Source organism: Cynocephalus volans, chromosome 6 (genome assembly GCF_027409185.1).
Source record: "Cynocephalus volans isolate mCynVol1 chromosome 6, mCynVol1.pri, whole genome shotgun sequence".
NCBI classification, from domain to species: domain Eukaryota; kingdom Metazoa; phylum Chordata; class Mammalia; order Dermoptera; family Cynocephalidae; genus Cynocephalus; species Cynocephalus volans.
The window spans coordinates 51,550,537-51,572,319 of NC_084465.1; the positions used below are offsets into that span (position 1 = coordinate 51,550,537).

Genomic DNA, 21,783 nt, shown 5'->3' on the forward strand with positions numbered 1-21,783 from the left:
AACACAGTATTGTAAGTACTAGCCAGAGTAATCAGGTGAGAGAAAGAAAAAAAGGGCATCCAAATTCGAAAAGACAGTCAAATTGTCCCTCTTTGCAGATGACATGATCCTATATGTAAAAAACCCTGAAGACTCTACCAAAAAACTCTTAGAGTTGATAAACAAATTCAGTAAAGCTACAGGATACAAAATCAATATACAAAAATCACTAGCATTTTTATAGTCCAACAATGAACTAGCAGAAAATCAAGAAAGCAATCCCATTTACAAAAGCTACCAAAAACAAAAAAAAAAACAAAAACCCTAGGACTAAATTTAATCAAGGAGGTGGAAGATCTCTACAATAAGAACTATAAATCACTGCTGAAAGAAATTAAAGAGGACATAAAAATGGAAAGACATTCCATGCTCATGGATTGGAAGAATTAATGTTGTGAAAATGTCCATACTACCCAAAGCGATCTACAGATTCAATGTAATCCCTATCAAAATACCAATGATATTCTTCACAGAAATAGAAAAAACAATCCTAACACTCATATGGAACAACAAAAGACCCCCGATATGGACTGAATTGTGTCCCCCAAGTTTTATGTATTAAAAGCTTGATCCCCACTGTGACTGTTGAGAGTAGGAAATCCTATTACAGTAATTGAGAAGTGAGCCTTAAAGAGGTGATTAGATTGTGAAGCCTGTACCCTCATGAATAGATTGATCCATTCTTGGAATACTGAGAGTGGTTGTAGTGGCTTTAAAAGGAGAGTGAATGAGGAGGTTACTCTTTCTCTCTGCCTCTGCCATCTTGCAATGTGATACCCTGTGTCACTGAAGCCACCACCAAGGAAGACCCTCACCAGATGTGTTCCCTGGCCTTTGGACTTCCCAGCCTCTGAAACTGTGAGCAATAAATTTTGTTTTCTTACAAATTACACAGTTCCAGTTATTTTGTTATAAGCAACAGAAACGGACTAATACAACCCTGAATAGCCAAAGAAATCCTGATCCAAAAAAATAAAATAAAATAAAGCTGGAGGCATCACACTATCTGACTTCAAATTATACCACAAAGCTATAGTAAACAAAACAGCATGGTACTGGTATAAAAACAGACACAAACAGCACTAGAACAGAAGAGATCCCAGAAATTAATCCACGTGCTTACAGTCAACTGATCTTCAACAAAAGCACCAAGAACATATATTGGGGAAAGGACAGCCTCTTCAATAAATGGTGCTGGGAAAACTGGATATCCATATGTATAAGAATGAAACTAGACCCATATCTCTTGCCATATACCAAAATATACTCAAAATGGATTAAAGATTTAAAAATAAGACCTGAAACTATAAAACTCCTAAAAGAAAACATAGGGGAAACACTTCAGGATGTATACTGGTTAAAGATTTTATGAATAAGACCTCAAAAGCACAGGCAAGAAGAAAAAAAAAAAAATGGGATTATGTGAAACTAAAAAGCCTCTGCAGAGCAAAGGCAACAATCAATAGAGTGAAAAGACAAACTAAAGAATGGGTGAAAATATGTGCAAACTCTACATTCAACAAGGAATTAATGTCCAGAATACAGAAGGAACTCAAACAACTTAACAGTAGAAAAACAAGTAACTCAATTAAAAAATGGGCAAAGGAGCTGAATAGGCATTTCTTGAAGACAAATACAATGGCAAACAGATATCTGAAAGATGCTTAACATCACTAATCATCAGGGAAATGCAGATCAAAACCATACTGAGATATCATCTCACCCCACTTAGAATGGCTATTATCAAAAAGCAAATAACAAATGCTGGTGAGGATGCAGAGAAAGGGGAACCCTTCTACACTGCTGGTGAGACTGTAAATTATGGCAGCCATTATAGAAAAGAATATGGAGGTTCCTAAACAACTACAGATTGAACTGTTGTCTGATCCAGCAATCCCAATACTGGGTATATACCTAAAGGAATGGAAATCACCATGTCAAAGGCATACCTGCATTCCCATGTTTATTGCAGCTCTTCAAGATGTGTGTGTGGGGTGTGTGTGTGTGTGTGTAGCCAAGATATGGAACCAGCCTAAAGTGTAGCCAAGATATGGAACCAACCTAAATGTTCATCGACAGACAACTAGATAAGGAAAATGTGGTATATATACACAATGGAATAATAACAGCAACTTGGATGAGCTTGGAGAAAATTATGTTAAGTGAAATCAGCCAGGCCTAGAACGAAAAATAGCACATGTTGTCACTCATAAGTCACAGCTAAAAAAAAAAAATTAGTAAAAAAGAAAGAAAGAAACAAACAACAATCATAATAATATGCTGAACTTTCAAAAGGAGAAAACAAAGCTGTGGCTACTAGAAGTGGGAAATGGAGAGGGAGGAGGCATAGCAAGAAATTAGTTAAGGGTCATAAAGAATGATTATGTTTTATAAAAATAAATATACTAATTATCCTTATTTGATCATCACATGTTGTATACAGGTATTTATATTCAACTCTGTACCCCACAAATATGTATGTTTCAATTAAAAAAAAAAAAGCTATTCACATTTGTGTGATTGGGAATTTGTTGTACTAAAAGAACAAGTTTACAGTGTCCCTATCAAACCATATGCCTTTTTACTCTAATCATACAAAGTTAGCTTTGAATCTTATATTTTATATATATATATAATAAAAAAATATATATATATTCAGTTGATTTTTAAGTTCAAGAATTAAAAAGCAGCTGCTCCAGAAGTTTTTTTAAATCAATTTTATCCAATGACAGGACTAACGAGTATTCCTAAATGATTTAATGAGGTTTTTTCAAACAAAATGTCTGCATCATGTTACTTAAGCAATTTGTAGAAAAAACTGTCAAACACTAAAATGTGTCAATGGAAAAGAATAAAAAGACTACAACTACTTACGTAGCAACAATGGCTATTCATGTGACATACCAAATGCAGCCTCCTTACCAGTAATTGTTATACCATGATCTTTATGAGCTTTAGCCATTTCCTGAATATGAACTTCTGAGTCAATATCAACCTCTTTCCCTGATAACTGTAAATGAGCTTGAAGAGAAGACGGGACTTTGACAATAACAGAGCCTGTAATAAATTTAAAGGAGAGCTTATTAATGCAAAGAAACCAAAAGTGCCAGTCTGTTACAAATTTGATTGAAAGGGGAGCATTGCTCCTGGTACACTGTTTTTACTCTTCAGCATATTTATTTAAACAGCAGTGCCTTTTCCTTTTGCTAGGTGGTCAAGTTTCCTCAAGGTATCCTGAGGCAAGATACTCAATTTTATTTCCAGTACAATGTGGTGTTAATTTAAGCTTGTAAAGGAGTAAATCAGAAGAAAATACTGTGTTTGCTATGACACGGTTTTTCAAAATAATTACGTGGGTTGCAATGGAAATTCACCAATACACTCCTATTTCAGAAGTTTTTCTTTCTCCATGAGTATTTCTCATCAAATAAAGTAGGTAAGAGGCCCCTGCCATAAAGCATTGACTCCATCTCTGTGGACTAAGATCTTCAAAATGTCTTCCACTGTGAATACTGTAAAGATTCCTTTTAGAATGCATCTACTTATGGGTCATGGTTTTCCTTCTAGTCTGGTTAACATCAGCTCAAGTTTCCTTAAGTAATTTCATATCTTCTCCATCTTCCTAACTGCAGCTGGAAGTTTGGGGTAAGACTGATAAACTCTCATATTTACTCCTCAAAAAAAGTGGGGAACAAAACACATCACTACAAGTAGTTTATTTTATTAAAAAACTAATTGTTTTCCAGAGTTCAAATGTAAACTACTGACAGGAGATTCCCCATAATAACAGATAAGGGGATTTAGGAGAAAACAAAATAAAACAAAAACACACCTAGAAAATCTCAAAATGAATAGAAGATACATGTTCTTCTACCAAATATAATTTTAAAAGTAGAAAATCATGGATTAAAAAATTTTTTTCTAGGACTTTATATCTCTGAATATATAAAGTGTGATAATTTTATGAGCACTTTTGTCTGTTCTTAAACGAATAACATGCTCTTAAATCTGTGAGACCTTTAAAAATATTAAGCAATGCAAATGGTTCTATCCCCATCTCCCTCCACATCTTTAAAAAACAAAAATCACCACTAACAAAACTCTACCACTGCCTGTGAATGGAGAATTCTCATGACCTGAAAACTTTCCTAATGTCCCATCTTTGACACTATTATTGTTTTAGAAAGAAGAGCTCTTGTTATACCTTCGACCTCTTTTCTCATAAACGTCTTCATAATTATTGACATCAATACTGTCCTCCTAAAAATTCAAAAATGAACTAATACTAAAGACATCATTTAGTGACATCAAAATATGTTAACATTAGTTATTTTATGTGATTTTAGAAATATTAAGTGGAAAAGTCAGTGCTCAGAGGCAGGTATGACTCCCAAGTCTAAGCATAGATTATCTGAATGAAATAAGGTCACCAGATTAGCTTTCATAAGGAGAGAGAAAACAAGCATTGTACATTTTTTTTTCACATGGCACAATGGTAAAGTACTAAGAGACTCAAGTGGCTGGCTCTGAACCCTATAGCAAGACAGTGGCAAAGTTGGAATGGACTCCAGATATCTTTACTAATCATTAAACAACAGTCTTGAATAACTTTCCATTACTCTAAAAAGTTATTATTCTGAAATGTAGTGAGAATTAAGAGATTTTAAGTAAGACAGAAATCTTTGTGTCCAGTTATCTTTAAGATTCTGCAGTACTATGTTCCCAGTAGGAAAAAACACAAAATTGTAATCCTAATCAAATTTTGCAACACCATATGCTATTTCAGTAGGTCGCTGGAACAACAATCCAAATAATACTCAAAAATATTTTAAGTGGATGAAGATTAACAATCTTCAAAAATTTTTAAGTTTTTTGTTTTGTTTACTTTTTTGCCCACCACATGGGAAATAACTTTCATGTAAGAGCTGCTTATTTTCAAAACTTTAACTCTGTAGTTACGTTTTTTCTTCTTGGGCCTTTGTAATGAGAGAGTGCAACTATATGACTTATATGGCATTTACAATTTAACCTGAATAGTATTATTGAAGCCCTTAGAAATCTAGTGAGGATACAATATTATCCTGTTTTAAAGAAAAAATGTGATCTTGAGAAATCACAGCTGTGTCAGCAATAACTTCAGTTTCAGACTTCTGTGTTTTGTTGTTTTACTTTCGACACTGACAAGAGAGCCTACCTGCATGAAAAACTACTAAATCAACATGGCAAAGAAATTACTAATAGCAGGAACAACCAGTCTCTGTAAAGAAATACTTTCCTTATTATACATATAGTCCTCTTCTGGCCAATATGCAAGAGCTTCTAGACTTTATTTTCTAACTTTTTTATACAGAGTTACAGTCCTTAACTTCCTGCACTCAGGCAACCTCAGCCCCTATGGCCAAGGTACTCTACCCAAGCCAACTGTCACCACACACATCTGCATGCATGTGTGCACAAGCACACGCAAACTCTTATTTAGCTTTAAGATGCATCAAAAGTACACCATTTTTAATGAAAGACTTGAACTCTTAGAAAGTTATTTGTATTAGAAGTTAAATTATAGACAGAGACACATTCTAAGTCTTGACACTTCAAGAGACTAAGTCAACATTCACTTTAGAGGACTTTCCTGGTGATACCCTTATTTCAGGATCACATTTTGAAAACTATTACTCTATATTGATAGCCTGAGAAGGAAGGTCCTCTTATAGGCTGGAAGGAAAGCTTCCGTAAGAATGTATTGGAGCATTTTCCATCCAAAGAATATTCTATTTCAGACATAAAACTAAACTGAAAAACCCACACAGTAACACTAAAACATTCCACAGTAATAGTCAAAATATCACAACATTTTTATTTGTACTACAAAGAGAAAGATAGTTTTCATGGCCATCTGTCCCAAAAGTTGTAAAGATCTCATCTAGAGAACTAGTAGACCAGTGTTTAAATCAGGTTCTATCAGAAGAAATTTTTTTGATATCACTATGTCAGTATAGATAATTTGACCATCTGTTTCCTGAGTGTTACATAAAACCTTCCTTATAACTATATGTCAAAATAAAACATTCCAGAAGGCTAACCTTTAAGGGATTTCAATTCCACTTTCCCCAGTTGGCTGACATAAACATCTATGGCACCCTGATGAGTTGAGGCTTTTAGACATCCAGAGGATGAATCTGGGAAAAAGAAAAAACCATAAGTAGAATCATTCTTGAGTAAATGAAATTATAAACTTGAAATAAAAGGCTCTGATTTAGCATTAGGATAAGGAACTAAGAATCTGGCAAGGTTTTGTGTTTTTCTAATAACAATGCCATCATTTGCATTAAAATGTAAACAGTATCAGAAATCTAGAAATCCACACTTGGACAACTAGTAAAAAAAATCTCTGTATCTACAGTAACCTGAATAACTTATCACTACTAAATATTTACTCTAAAACCTAGTGGGTATGAAGAACAGCATTCAAGTAATGGATTGATCCTTGACAGCCAAGACTGTTAAGCATCATTGATATATTTAGTTCATTATCATACTGATAAATTTAGTAAACTTTCAATATTTATCAAAGAATTCTATCACATGGACAGTCACATATAAGCACTAGCAAAGTCAACAAAAATCAAAACCTCTCATAATTTCTCTTTTTAGTAAATTTGCTAGTACTAAAAAGTGCTCCTAATAGTAAAATTACTCTATATAAGATTTTGTTGCGTTTCTTAGAGGAACAGATGGGCGGGGGGGGGGGGGGGCAGGAATCATTGGAATAGTGTGAAGCTGGTTTATTCCTCATATTTCAAGTTTCTGGGATTAAACAGATATCTTTAAGAAAATCATAATTAAGGTATTCCTGATTTGACATTCAAATTTCCCTATGATGTCAATGACCCCACTTTTCAATCAGCCAATATTTCAAGTTAAGGGAAAACTGAAAGAGTCAGAGATAAATAAGAGAATGATGTTGAAAATTCAGTGCTAAATGGTTTCTCCATCTTCTCATCCTCCCATGACAACTAAACCTTTTGTTTAATATTCTGGCTGCCTGAAAAGGCTAAAGCACATTCTTTCTACAGAAGTCTCTTTAAAAGCACATTTTATCCGGAGCTTTTATTTACACACACACACACACACACACACACACACACGCACGCACGCACGCACACACATATATATCAGGAGCCTTTATTACATCAAAGAGGAAACAAAGTAGGAAGACAGTTATGCCAAAAATTCTATTATACTTTCACAAAATATGGAGAGAAGATACCTACATATCTGCAAAGGAGCCAACTGTTTTCTTAAAAAGAAATTTTAAATAACTCCAAAGACGACAACATTGGAATAGACTATTCAAAATCTGGCTCTAAATCATTTATAATAATTTACGTCCATTCTATACTGAAAAATGCCCTTATCAAACCTAATTTATTTAGTTTTCAGGTATCAATAGTAAACACTGATGCTTAGAAATGAAGCCTCTAGACATAAATGACACAGAATACCTGGACAAAGATAAATATTTCACTGCTTAGGTACCAAAAGAAATTTCTTTTAAAACTCTTACTGCATCCTAAAAAAAATTAAAAACACATTATAGTAAAAAAAAGAAAGGAAAAAAAGTGGACTACACAATGTGTGTATTATCCAGGTTGTACAAAGTAAAATATGTGTAACATTAGTTTGTTAATAGTGTTGACAAACCTATTTGCTTATGTATTGTCAATGGCTGATTGTGTGTTATGTTACAGAGCTGCATAGTCCAGACAGACTGTATGGCCCACAAAGCCAAAAAATATTTACTATCTGGCCCTTTACAGACAAAGCCTGCTGACTCTTGCTCTAGAGCAAAACATTTCGTTTTGAGAAAATTACCTTTACTCCCCCCCAAAAAACAAAATTAAAATTTGATTATATTTAGGACAAAGATATTTACTAATTTACTGAAATCAGCTCTTTTTCCAAGGCAGCACCAGTTATGCACATATAGGTATAAAATCCTTGCTTATAGAAATGGAAAAAGTTGTTCCAAAGCATTTCTAATTTTTCATTGACCCTGATTGCTCTGTTTTCTATGGGTAATGCAGTTGCTTCCACTAGATTTATTAAAGTTAGAAATACCATATGACCAAGTAGATAAAGAAGACTTTGTTGACTAAGGTAAAGATTACATCACAAGTTTATTTGTTCACTTGTTTAATCTCTTTAGCTGTATGTTCCTATCGAGCAAAATTTATCAATGCTTATTTGCATATAAAGGAGCACAAGTGGGTTCTTAAAAAATTTTATGGCATGTCTTGCTCTGGTTGTCAGTAGAAATGAAACGGATTCTCACAAATCAGTCAGTTTTAGGTCCAGATATACTTGAAGGAAGAAGCCTATAAAAAGATTCGTTTTTAAATTTTGACTTCTATATGTTCTGGATAATTGTTGCTGAGCTCCCCTCCCTCTCCTCTCTCAATAATGTTTTATACTTTGCTTTTCTCATTTAATAAGATGTCACAAATATATTTCTGTATTGCAAACTATAGAGCTATGTCATTATATTGTTAAAGGCTGAATAATATTTTGCTTTATAAATATACCATAATATACTTAACAATTATCTTACTGGGAACAACTTAAAATGTACACCATCTTTTGCTATTATAAGCAAAGACATGAACATCTTCATGCATATATCTTTCTATCCTTACCAGATTACCTCTTTAGAATAAAGTTCTAAAAGAGGAGGTACTAGAGCAAAGCAAATATGCACACTAATTTTGATACACATTTCCAAACTGTCCTACAAAATGGCTGAACCAATTCCTACTGAACTAACAGTTTATAAGAATCCCTGTTTTACCATAATCTTACCACCAATGGATATTATCAATATTTTAAGTCATGATTACTTATACTTAAAATATTTTTGATTAGTAATAAGATGGAACACTGTATATGTGCACTATTTCTCCTACAAATTGCTTGTTTATGTTTATCCATGTTCTACAGAATATTCTTTTTCTTTTCATTTCTCTCTCTTTCTCTTGCACGCCTGTATGTACAAACACAAATGAGTATATGTGTATATGTAAGTATATATTTTTACAGATGTGTTTCTAATTTGTCATTTGTCTTTCACCTTGGTTTATAGTTTACTCATATAGAAAATAACAAAGGTTAACCCAGAATTATATACACAGTGAAAATATCCTTCAAAAGAAGGAAAAATAAAAACATATTTAGCTAAAAGAAAACTAAAAGAAACTGTCACCAGCAGACTTGAACTATAAAAAATGCTAAGGAAATGATACCAGCTATATAATTCATATATTCAGGAAAACATGAAGAGCACTGGAAATAGTAAATTTCTAGGTAAATATAAAAAAATGATTTTCCCCTCTTAAATTCTTTAAAATATATATGACAACATAGAGCAAAAATCATATCTATGTATTACAGGATTTATAATATATGTAGACATAAGACGGCCTATACTACAAAAGGACAGGTGGTAGGTAAATGGATCTACAGTATCTGACTGTGAATTTCATACATTTTACATGAAGTGGAATAACATTAATTATAAACAGACTGTGAACAGTTAAATCTGTATATGAAATCACTAGAACTTCCACTAAAAATTAATGCAAAAGGTATAGCTAAAAGGCCACAAGGAAAATTAAAATGGAATTTCAAAATATATCCAATTAATGCAAAAGAAGGCAAAGAAAGGAGAAAAAGAGAAACAACAACAAAAATAGAAGGGCCAAAAGAAAATAAATAGTAAAGTTTTAGAACTATATCCAAAAATATCAGTAATTATATTAAACATTAATGGCTACATACTCCAATGAAAAGACAGAGAATTATCAAAATAAATTTTTCAAAAGCAAGTCCCAACCATAAGCTGTCTAGAAAAGATGTGGAAACATAAAGACTGATTGAAAGTAAATGGATGAAAAAAGATATACCATGCTAACATTAAGCATAAGAAGGCAAGAGTGCCTTTCTTATTACCAGATGAAGTAGATTCAAGACAAAGAGTATTATCTTAGATAAAGGAAAACATTTCATAATGACAAAAGAGTCAATTAATCAGGAAGATGTAACAATCATGAATTATGAATATACCTAAATAACAGAGATTCAAAAACCAACTGTAAAGCTGACACAATTAGCTAGAGATTTTAACATCTTTCTCCTCAACTGACAGAACAACTAGGCTGAAACAAACAAAAAATCAGAACACACTTATTTCAAAGGCACCTGATACATTCACAAGATAAAACCACATGCCTGATGATAAAATAAGTCTCAATAATTGTAAAACAACAGAAATCACACAGCTGTTCTCTGACAAAAATGGAATTAGAAAGCAATAAAAACAAGAGATCTATCTAGGAAAATCCTACATATATGGAAATTGAATAACAGACTTCTATGGACCAAATAAGAAATCACAAGGAAAATTTAAAATCCTTTTAAATACATGATAATGAAAATGCAATGCATCAAAATTTGGGAGATGTATTGCTTAAGAGAACTTATAATTTAAATGCTAATATTAACAAAGAAAGTCTAAAATCAATGACCTAAGGTTTTACCTTAAGCTAGAAAAAAAATAAAGTTCAAAGTAATATAAGAAAGGACATAATAAAGAGAAGAGTAGAAATCAATACATTAGAAATCAAACAAAAGGGAAAATTTACAAAGCCAAAAATTGTTTTTTTGAAATGATCACAAAATTAATAAAGTCTAGCCTCACTAATCAAGAAAAAATAGACTACAAATGCCAATATCAGTAATGAAAGAGGGAACATCACTACAAATCCTATAGACAGAAAAAGAATAAATTTGGCAACATAAATAAAATAGACAAATTCATTGAAAATATCAACTACCAAAACATAACACCAGATAAAACAGAAAATATGAATTGATGAATATCTATTAACAAATTTAATTCATTACCAAAATACTCCCAGATAAAGGTTTCACTGGTGAATTTTATCAATATTTAAGGAAGAAATGATACCAATCTTATACAAATTGAGAAAACAGAGATGGATGGAACCCTATACAACTCCTTTTATAAGGCCAGCATAACCCTGATGGCAAAATCTAGAAAGATTAAAATAAAAATTAAAGATCAATATTTATCATGAACAGGGATGTAAAAAATCATTGATAAAATGTTAACAACACAAATCCAACAATACATAAAAATGGTAATACAACATGAACAGGTAGGGTTTTTCCCAAAATGCAAAGTTGGTTTAACATGAAAAAATCACAGTGAACTCACCCAACTGTGGAACCCAGCCAGTGGTTCCACCTGACCTCAGGGCACAGGCAGCATTCCAGCCCAATGAAAGAACCAAACAGCAAGCCCTGCCTTCCTAGGGACACTACTAGCTGGCCCATCCAGAGTCCTAGGCTGGACTGAATGGTGAAGGTTTTTCCCTGCCAAAGCAAACCTGTAAAGGCTGGAAAAGGTGGCCACTTCCAATAAATGCACTATACCAATGCAAGAATACAGGAATAAAAAAAAATCAGGTAAACATGACACCATCTAAGGAAACTAATAAAGCTTCAATAAGTGACCCTAAATAAATTGGGATCCATAAACTGACTGACAAAGAACTCAGAATAATCCTATTGAAATTTCGTGAACTATAAGAAAACACACAGAGACAATTAGAAAAAATTAGGAAAGCAATACATGAACAAAACTAAGAAGTTCAACAATAATACAGAAACGATTAAAAACAACAACAAGAAAACAGAAATCCTAGAGCTAAAATTTTAACTAAACTGGAAAAATTCAATAGACAGCTTCAACAGTAGACTCAATGAAGGAGAAGAAAGAATCAGTGAACTTGCAGACAGGTCACTTGAAACTATCCAGTCAAAGGGGCAAAAAGAAAAAAGGATGAAAAACAGTAAAGACAGCCTATGGGACTTATGACACACCATCAAGAGAAACAATATGTGCATTATGGGAATACAAAAGGAGAATAGAGAGAGAAATAGATAAAAAGCTTACTTAAAAAATAATGGCTGAAAACTTCTCAAATTTGGGGAGAACAATGGATATGGAGACTCACATGGCCCAAAAGTCCACAGATAAGCTGAACCCAAAAAGGTCTACACCAAGACACATTATAATTGAATTTTCAAAAGTCAAAGACAAAAAGAATTTTGAAAGCATCATCAAAAGTTAAAGACAAAGAGAGAATGTGGAAAGCAGCAAGAGAAAAGCAATTCCTCAAATACAAAGGAACTTCCATAAGACTATCAGCAAAATTCTCAGGAGAACTCTTGCAGGCCAGAAGAGTGGGATGATATATTCAAAATATTAAAAGAAAAAAACTGCCAACCAACAATACTATACCCGGCAGAACTTTCTTTCAAAAAAAGAGATACTCCCCAACAAACAAAAGCCAAAGGAGTTCATCACTACTAGACCTACCTTATGAGAAATACTAAAGGGAGCTCTTCAAGCTGAAATAAAAAAACATGAATGTATAAAACTCACTAGTAAAGATACAGAAGTCCCCCCTTATCTGTGGGGAATATGTTCCAAGACCCCAAGTGAGAGCTTGAAATCATGGATAGTATCAAACCTTATATATATTAGGTTTTTTCCTATACAATCACGTCATATAAAACAGGTAGAATATGCAGCATGAATATGCTGCAGCAAGGAATAATTCATGTCCTGGGCAAGAAGGCATAAGATTTCATCACACTACTCAAAACAATGTGCAATTTCAAACATATGAATTGTTTATTTCTGGAATTTCCATTCATTATTTTCAAACCACAGTTGACCACAGGTAAGTGAAACCATGGAAAGCAAAACTGTGAATAAAGGGGAACAACTGTAAATACATATTCAAATTCAGAATTCTCTAATGGTGATGTATAAATCATATTCAACTCTGGTAGAAAAGTTAAAAACAAACATTAAAAATAAAAATAACTAAAATAATTTTTTATTGGACATATAATATTTAAAACATGTAAATTGTAACATCAATAACCTAAAATGTGAGGGGTGAGAGAAGTAAATGTATAAAGTTTTCATCCGCATTCTAATTTACTTTGCTATCAGCTTAAAGTAGAATGTTATAACTACAAGATATTTTATGTAAGCCTCATATTTTAACCACACACACACACACACACACACACACACACACACACACACACACACACACACACACACACACACACACACACACACACACACACCCTGTAGTAGATACATGAATAATTAAGAGAAAGGAATCAAAGCACATCACCACAAAAAGTCAACAGATCACAAAGGAAGACAGCAAGAGAGGAAGAATATTATTCAGCCATTAAAAAGAAGCATATCCTGTCATTTGTGGCAACATGGATGAACCTTAAGAAAGACAAATGACAAATGAACTAAGAGAAAGAAAAATACTGCATGATGTCACTTATATGTGGAATCTAATAAAGTTTAACTCATAACAACAGACAGTAGAATGGTCGTTGCCAGAAGCTAGGGGTAAATGGGGAGATGTTGGTCAAAAGGTTCCACCTTTCATTAAAAAAAAAAAAAAAAAGAGTTCTGTGGATCTAATGTACAGCATTGTGACTATAGTTAATAATATTGTATTGTATACTTGAAATTTACTAAGATAGTAGATCTTAAAGTGTTCTCACAACAAACACAAACACACAAATAACTAGGTGAGGTAACAGATATGTTAACTAACGATTGTGGTAGTCATTTCACAATATATACATATATCAAATCATCACACTGTACACATGAAATACATACAATTTCATTTGCTCACTATACCTTAATAAAGATGGAAAAAAATTTACATTGGAATGTGTCAGTGTCTGGCATATAGGCACTCAGCAAATGATAGCTATTTAAAAAAGAAAAATCAATCTAGTAACACACTTGGTCATATTGATAGACTGAAAGGGAAAAAACATACAATCATTCCAATAAATGCGGAAAAGGTACTTGACAAAACTTAATATCCACTCATAGTCAAATAAAAGAAAAAAAAACTTCGGCGCAGTTTGAAAACTTAATCTGATAAAAGGCATTGGTTAAAAACCTATAGCTAACATCACAAGCAGCAAAATATTTAATACATTCCCCCTAATAACTGGAGACAAGGATTAGGAACAAGAGCACAGAATCCCACTCTCACCACTACTATTTCATCATACTACAGGTCCTAGCTAGCATGATAAAGCAAGAAAAGGTAATAAAAGAAATAAAGATAGAAAAGAAAGAGGCAAAACTGACTTTCTTTATAGAATAAATGACTGTTTATTCAGAAAAGGATTCTAGATTCTAGAAAACTTCTATTAGAATGAATGACTGAATTTAGCAAGGTCACAAGATATAAGGTCCATGTATAAAAATCAGTTGTATTTTGATATACCAAAAGTACACAATTAGAAACTAAAATTTTTTAATATTCCACTTACAATAGTGTCAAAAACATAAATTTAATAAAAAATGTGCCAGACCTCTTACACTGAAAATTACAAAATGCTGAGAGAAATTAAAGATCTAAATAAATGGAGAGTTCCACATGCTCATGAATTGGAAGATTCAATGTTGCTGATGGTCAGTTTTCTCAAAACTTATCAGTACAATCCCAAATATAATTGCGATTAGATTTTTTGGTAGAAATGAACAGGAAAATCAAAGAATCTACAATATTCAAAGCATAACTTTGTTTAAAAAAATTTTTTTTGAAAGGTTATCTGATTAAGCTATTATAAAGCTATAGTAATGAAGATATTGTGGTACTGGTCTAAGGCTCAACAAATAAATCAATAAACAGGAGCTAAAGATCAGAAATAGAGCCACACTTAACAGTCACTTGATTTTAGACAAAAATGCTTAGTAATCCACTGTAGAAAGGAAATTTTTTCAATAGTGATGCAACAACTAGATGCCGCTGTGGGGGAAAAAAATCTTAGCTCCTAAAACTCACATTAAACACAAGAATTAGAGATGGATCAAAAGTATAAGCAGAATTTTAAAGCTGCTAAAGAGACCATAAATGTATCTTTATGACTGAAGGCAGACAAAGATTTCTTAGGATCCGTAAAAATAATTGGTAAATTAGACTTTGTCAAAATTAAACCTTCTTTTCATCAAAATATACCATTAAGAAAATGAACAGGCAAGCCACAGACTGAGAAAATATTAAAAAACAGTATCTGGTGCCGGCCCTGTGGCTCATTCGGGAGAGTGCGGCGCAGGGAGCGCCGACGCCACGGGTTCGGATCCTGTATGGGGTGGCCGGTGCACTCACTGGCTAAGCATGGTGCAGACCACACCATGCCAAGGGTTGCGATCCCCTTACCGGTCAAAAAAAAACAGTATCTGACAAAGTATTTCTACCCAGCAATATATAAAGAACTCCTGCAACTCAATAATAAAAAGACAAATAACCCAATTGAAAATGAATGGGCAAAAGACTGAATAAAAATTTCACAAAGGAAGCTATACTAATGACAAATAAGCACATGAAAAAGTACTGAACATCATTAGTCATTAGGGAAATGTAAATTAATACCAGAGATATACCACTACATACACAGAATGGGTAAAATTTAAGGATGACAATAATAAATGTTGGTAAGGATGTGGAGCAACTAGAATTCTCATATACCGTTGATGGGTGTGTAAAATGAAACTTTGGGAAAAGGTCTGATATTTTAACCATAAAATTAAACATATACCTACCTATTCAACCCAGGAATTCCATTTCTATGTATTTACCCAAGAAGAAAAAAAAAAAAAAAAAAAAACCCATATAAATCCATAAAATGACCAGCATAAGAATATCCATAGCAGATTTATTTACAATTGCCAAAAATTAGAAACAGCCAAAGTGTCCATCAGCAAGAGAATGGATAAACAAATTAAGCTTTCTAGTGGCCCACTTTTAATTCCACACCCCTCTGGTATATCATGAAACAACAGCTAGAGTGCCCTTTTTAAATATAAATTATATCTCACTCCCCTACTAACATTCTGTTGTAGTTGGAATAAACACCCAAAATCTTACCAGCCCTAAGATCTAGCCTCATTTAACTCATCTCAAACCATTGTCTCCATAAGCCTTCCTTCTACTCCTTGAAAATGATAAGCTCATTCCACTTTCAAGGCTTACACTTGCTGCTGTTCCTCTATCTGGTGAGCTCTATACCCATTATTCTGGCCTTAGTTCAAATGTCCCCTCCCCAGGCTGTCTCTGATCACCTACCTGAAGTAGCATTCTTCTCCCTGAATGATCTCTATCCCAGTACCCTCTCTTATTTCTTCACTGTGCTTATCGCAATCTGAAATTACCTTTTGTTATTTACATGATTATTGTCTTTCTTACCAGCATGCAGAGAAGATGAGGTCTCTGAGTACAGAGACTGTATCTAGTTGACCAATATATCCCCAAGTACCTAAAAGAATTCCTAATACATAGTAGGCTCTCAATAAATACACGTTTGACTAAATAGTTACTGGCATACTCAGGGTTGTCTTCAAACATTAACATAATTTTAGGACAAACAGTGACATAATTTATATATTTCTTTTTTTCAAAGACAAGGTAGATATTTGAAAAACTCAAGGAATTTATACTATAAGACATTTTTAACACCAGGCTCAGGTAATTTTCTTTGAGTGGATATATTCATACATTAGGTCTGCATATATTTGACTTGCACATCAGGATCTTGTCAGGTTCATCAGCTAAACTGTAGACTTTATTTATTCTACTAAAGCAGCACAAATATAGCTACCTAAGAAAATGGGCAAAATTGACCAACTAGCATCTTAACACGTACCTACTGTGACGTTACCCATTGTGCTTTGTAATGTTATATTACCTGTAAAAGAGAAAAAAAGAAAAGATAATTTTATATATTAGGGATAATCTAGAAAGGAACTATGTTATATGGAACCCTAAAATATGTTTGGATATATACCATGTTATTTAATAACACTTTTAGTGTTGTCAGATTGTCTCAATATCACAAATCCAGTCAGAAACTTAGCTGCAGTTCTGAAATAACTAGCTTTAGGTATTGATGGTAACTCTCTTCCTCCACTCCCAAACCTTAAACTTTTATGGCATAACTACAAAACAAGCTATCATACTTTCTGGCAAACATGGAGGAAAAAATCATGATACTTCTTAAAAACCATAAATGAAAAAAAATTATTCAAATGTACTCACTATACATTTTCAACCTAAACATTAATATATTTATCAGACTACAAGAAGCCAAGTTTTAAGCCAAGTAACACTAAAATACTGTGCAAAAAAGAAAAAACTACTTTTATTTTTCAGGCCAGATGACATGTCTGTCTGTTTGACTAAAGTAGTTTCCTGACCAAGAGTTAAAGTGGTTTGGGGTAGGAATAATGGATATACATGGTGGTATGACTAACAAAGAAAAAGCTTCAAGGTTTTTATCCTTCAATGCAAATATATTTTCCAGGACAAGGATGGAATATGGCAACCATTCTTCCCAGTCCCCTTCCTCTAATACCAAAAATAGCTGAATTTTTCTTTATATGTGTGTTTGTATGTAATAAGAACCCCTGGAGCTAGGAACTCATATTTACTCCCCTGAAAATGTAAGCAATAATATTATTCCTTCTAACATGATTCCAAAACTATGCTAAAAAGTAAAGTAATAACTTTGGTGTCAGGATCAATCTAGGGTAAACAAACTCATTTATCTCTTTTTAGGCATCTTATAAACACTGACATGTATCAATATCTGGGAAAAAGCAAAAAGGCACTTGATTTATTTGCCTAATGGCCAGTTGTGCCTAATTGCAAAAATCCCTCTAAATGTCTAACTTTCCATCATACTACATGGGAGTATATGAACAAGGGGTACATTTGTGTAGGAATAAAAACTTGGATTGTATGCAGAAACTCATAAAATTATTTTCAGGTCTTAGTAAGTTACAAGGCTGCGACGATCCAATTAAATGTGTTAAATAAATATTATTTCATTGGTGTGTCCTGTACACTCTCTTCCAATTTTCCAATTCAATATAGATTCACTATCACATGCAAATAGTAGCCAAAGATCATACAGCTTCTCAGATGGCTCCCAATGATCCCTGCCTCCTGGTATTCATGCCCTTGTATAATCTCCTCCCCTCATATGGAGGCTGGACCTCAGTGACTTATTTTTAACAAAGAGAATAAGGGAAAAGTGATGGTATGTCATTTCCAAGATTAGATTACAAAAAGATTCTGGCTTCTGTCCTGCTAGTTCTCTTGCTCTTATGGTAACCAGCTGTCATGTTATCAACTACCCTATGGAAGAGGCCCATTTAGCAAGGAACTGAAAGAGGCCTCCAGCCAACAGGACCAAAACTCAGTCCTGCCAGCAACCACATGAGTGGGCTAGGAAGCAGATTCTCCCCTGCTGTATTTGCTGGTGCCTTGAATACAGCCTTATAAGAGATCTTGAGGCAGAAGACCCAGTTAAGCCACATCCAGATTCCTGACCTATTCAAACTATAAGACAATAAATACATTTTGTTTTCAATTTCTATGTTTTGGGGTAATTTATAAGTGAGAAATAGGTAACTAGCACAGATGCTGATAACTGAAATGGGGTATCGTCATAAGAAAAGCCTTAAAATGTGAAATTAGCTTTGGAACTTGGCAGTGGGCAGTTTGAAAGGATTTTGAGGAGTATGTTAGGGAAAGCCTAAATTATCCTGAACAGATTTAGTAAAAACCTGGACTTTGAATGTGTTGTCCATGAGGGTTCACAAGGAGTCAGGAAAATGTTTTTGAAAACTGGAGGAAGGAGGATCCTTTGTAAGTAGTAGCAGAAACTTAGCAACATTATCACCTTTGGTAACTTGGAAAGTAGGAAATGTACCTAATAAACTGAATGATCTAGCTAAGTCTATTTCCAAGCAAAGTCAAAAGTGTTGTAGGCATTGCCTACTTTTTGGTTTTTTGTTTTTTCATGCTGCTTCCAGTAAAATGCAAGCAAGAGATAAACTAAAACTAGGAACAGCTGTTAAACAGAAAAGGATCTGGACTTGAATGATTTTCAAAATTCTCAGTCTCTCAATATGGCAAAAGATGCTGAAGTTAAGAATAGCTTCCAAAGAAAGTTTGAATCCAGGACACTGCTAGAATATGGCCTAAAAATGAAGTTGAGGGGTGACTACAAAACCTTTTGTTAAGACCCCAGAAAGATCAATGGTGGTACCTCATGGTATTAATCAGTTATATAAAAAGTCCTTTAAAAAGATTAAGGGTATGCCTAACAGATCCTCTCAATCAAACAGGCCCTTCTAGAAAGCTTAAGGGTGTTGTACCTCAACATCACTGCAGAAGCCCCTATTTTGAAGAAATTTTTGGATATGGTTTCTGTCTAATGGAATAAATCCCAATGAGATTCACAGGAGGCCAACATTTTTGAGAGAATTATATCAGCAAACATACAGTCAACTTGGACTAAAAGCGACAGTGACATTACAAAGTGAAAAGAGACAATTGGGCCAAAATTCCACTGGCAGGAAGCAGACTGAGAAGATCATTCAGCTGCAAATATATGCTGCATTTCATAAAAAAGGAAGGATGACTCAGGTGGAGAAACTAAGAGCTCAGAGTGCAAAACCTAGAACCATGAAGAATTATTCCCAGACCTTGAGATCTAATCAAAGAACCTCCAACATTTGCCCACCTGAATTTCAAAATCACTATGGACTGGTGACTCCTTTGTGCCTCCCATTTCCCCCCTTTGAACAGGAAAGCCTATAGCTGTTGATTTTATGCAAATGTGTGAGGGGGTCTCTAGTTCACCAGTCTTCAGATTCAGAGCAACTGCACTTGAGCTGTACATAGGAAGAAAATACACCTGAGGAGCCTCAACTACACCTGGACCTGATCTTGATGTAGAGATTTTAGATTTTGAGCTGATGCATAATGGGATGATACTTTTGAGAACCTAGGGAGAAAAGAAGTATATTTTGGATAAGGAAGGACATGAATCACTGGGGGGCCAGAGGACACACTGGCCATCCCAAACCTTATAAAATGTCTGGAGAGATGCACACATGAAAAGTTAAAAATTAGTATAATTATAAGTTAATATCCTAAGTGAACAGCATGATTAGGTGCCACAGCCACTAAGGAGAAAGAGACCAAAATGACCTGTGATAGGCCGGGAGAGAAGACGTACAGAAGGAATCACTTAAGCTGAAATTTGAAATGGGTAAAATTTGAATATGCTAAGAGGGAAGGATTTTCTGGGGAAAAGAATCACATAAGCAAATGTAAAAAGGTAGAATTACACATACTGTGCTCAAATCATGCAGATTGGGTAGGCTGGAGCAATTAGGCAAATCTATTAGGACAGGAATTATGTCTTATTTAGCTTCATGTTTAGAGGGCTTTGGTACAGTGCCCAATACATAGTAAACACTATTATTTTTTGAACAAATGAAAAAGTTTGGAAAAGGAGGTAAAGAGCAATTGGTGGTAGAACCATACAGTGTTAGTCTACTGACTAGCCTACACTGAAGGAGTCAGTGAAGAATTTCAAGTTGGATAAAAATATAAGAAAACCATGCTTTAGGAGGATTAACCTAGTGTGAGACAGTGGGCACTTCCATACTCAGAATTCTCTTTACTGCTTTTATCTCCTGAACACTTAAAGATAGAGGAGACACCTGATATTTGTAATTTTAACTATTAATGAAGAACTATAATATAGTTTTTACTGTTGGTAATTTAGCTAGTAAGTCCAGTCACCCACTCAGCAAGGCAGTAGAGCTTTACTGTCTTATACTAGTCCTCCATGAATGCAGTAAAAATTTACTATTTTTTAAGGAAAATATGATCTTTCTCAAAAAGCCAATCACTAATGCTCATGATAAAAGTGAAGAGGCCTCAAGAAAATAATGACCCTTAGAGCCAGAAAACAGAAGTTTTAGATCCATAAAGAATGAAGACTAGTTCATATAACAATGGAAACTATAGTGTCTCAGACAACATCCCAACATCCTTCTTGAATATTAGAGTTCTACTATATAGTAAAAGCATAATGGAACAAAAAAACTATGGAAATAAGAAATATTTGTAGATATAGTTTAAAAGAATATTTCAAAATATTTTTGTCAATGCTATAAAAATAGTAAACAAAAAAATGTTTTCAACTCAAAATATTTAGAAAAATCTCCACTCTAAACAGAAGTATTCTAAAGTTATCAGAATACAACAAATGGATCTCTTGTCTCAAATACTTTGTGGAAGGAGGTAGAATACTTAAAAGTGCAGAAATCAATAAAATAGGTATTTTCACTTTTCTTTATTTTGGTTTCAACTATTTCATCTCCAATCACTGAAAATTATAAACAAATCAACCACTGGAGAAGAAGAGATCTTAGCAAAAGCTTCTTTCTAATAAAGCAGATACTATATAATTTGTAATAACTATATGTGCTTATGCTACTCTCAAGTTATGCAACTTTTCCACAAATCTCAGTATTAGAGAAAATAAATAGTTTTATCAGCTTGCAACCCTTCATTCTAGCATGGTCAGGGTAAAAAAAAAAAAGCAATCAATTTAAAGATAAACATTGGTTTACTTGTCTTCTCTAAAAAGAATGTGATTATGGTTAAAACAGCACATATACTCTCATAATCCAAACAGAGCAATCAAATATCTTTAAAGGTCAAGTCCTTTTTGTGT

At 33.6% G+C, this 21,783-nt stretch overlaps 1 protein-coding gene across 3 annotated transcripts in view; it reads right to left on the reverse strand.

Moving 5' to 3' along the window:
- The window catches only part of FAM185A (family with sequence similarity 185 member A), a 52,750-nt gene that overhangs the window by 12,633 nt on the left and 18,334 nt on the right, over window positions 1-21,783 (reverse strand). Inside the window, exons 5-7 of one of the 3 annotated variants that reach the window (XM_063100465.1) lie at window positions 16,888-16,929; window positions 6,120-6,215; window positions 2,962-3,096 (exon numbers count right to left, since the gene is read on the reverse strand). In XM_063100465.1, the coding sequence (XP_062956535.1) occupies window positions 2,962-3,096; window positions 6,120-6,215; window positions 16,888-16,929 (273 nt within the window). The remainder of the gene's footprint in view (window positions 1-2,961; window positions 3,097-6,119; window positions 6,216-16,887; window positions 16,930-21,783) is intronic. The other 2 variants (XM_063100467.1, XM_063100468.1) reach the window with 2 other exon arrangements.